Source organism: Eurypyga helias, unplaced genomic scaffold (assembly GCF_000690775.1).
Source record: "Eurypyga helias isolate BGI_N326 unplaced genomic scaffold, ASM69077v1 scaffold27356, whole genome shotgun sequence".
Taxonomy (NCBI): domain Eukaryota; kingdom Metazoa; phylum Chordata; class Aves; order Eurypygiformes; family Eurypygidae; genus Eurypyga; species Eurypyga helias.
The window spans coordinates 3,332-3,583 of record NW_010255087.1 but is presented as its reverse complement, the minus strand read 5'-3'; the positions used below and the strand labels follow the sequence as shown (position 1 = coordinate 3,583).

Sequence of the window (252 nt, the reverse complement as noted above, 5' to 3'; positions counted from 1 at the left end):
TGGGGGGAAAGCGGTCACCCCAGGGTGTACCCACCTCAATGCCGCCAGGCTCTGGGGCGGGAGAGGGGGTCGGGACTGCACCCCCAGGGGGGCAGCGGCCCCGATGTCCCCCCACCCTCACCTGGAGGCACACAGCACCATGCCCTGCGACTCCACTCCCCGCATCTTCTGGGGCTTGAGGTTGCAAAGCAGCACCACGAGCCTGTCCTGCAGCTGCTCCCGGGGCACAAACTGCACCAGGCCGCTGACCAC

The 252-nt window shown here is 69.0% G+C and overlaps 1 protein-coding gene across 1 annotated transcript in view; it reads right to left on the bottom strand.

Moving 5' to 3' along the window:
• Nucleotides 1-121: 121 nt before the first annotated feature.
• YARS (tyrosyl-tRNA synthetase) overlaps nt 122-252 on the bottom strand; it is a gene marked incomplete at both ends in the record, with an annotated part of 3,412 nt that continues 3,281 nt past the window's right edge. The window contains 1 exon segment of the mRNA XM_010153220.1: nt 122-251. Coding sequence (XP_010151522.1) covers nt 122-251 — 130 coding nt within the window.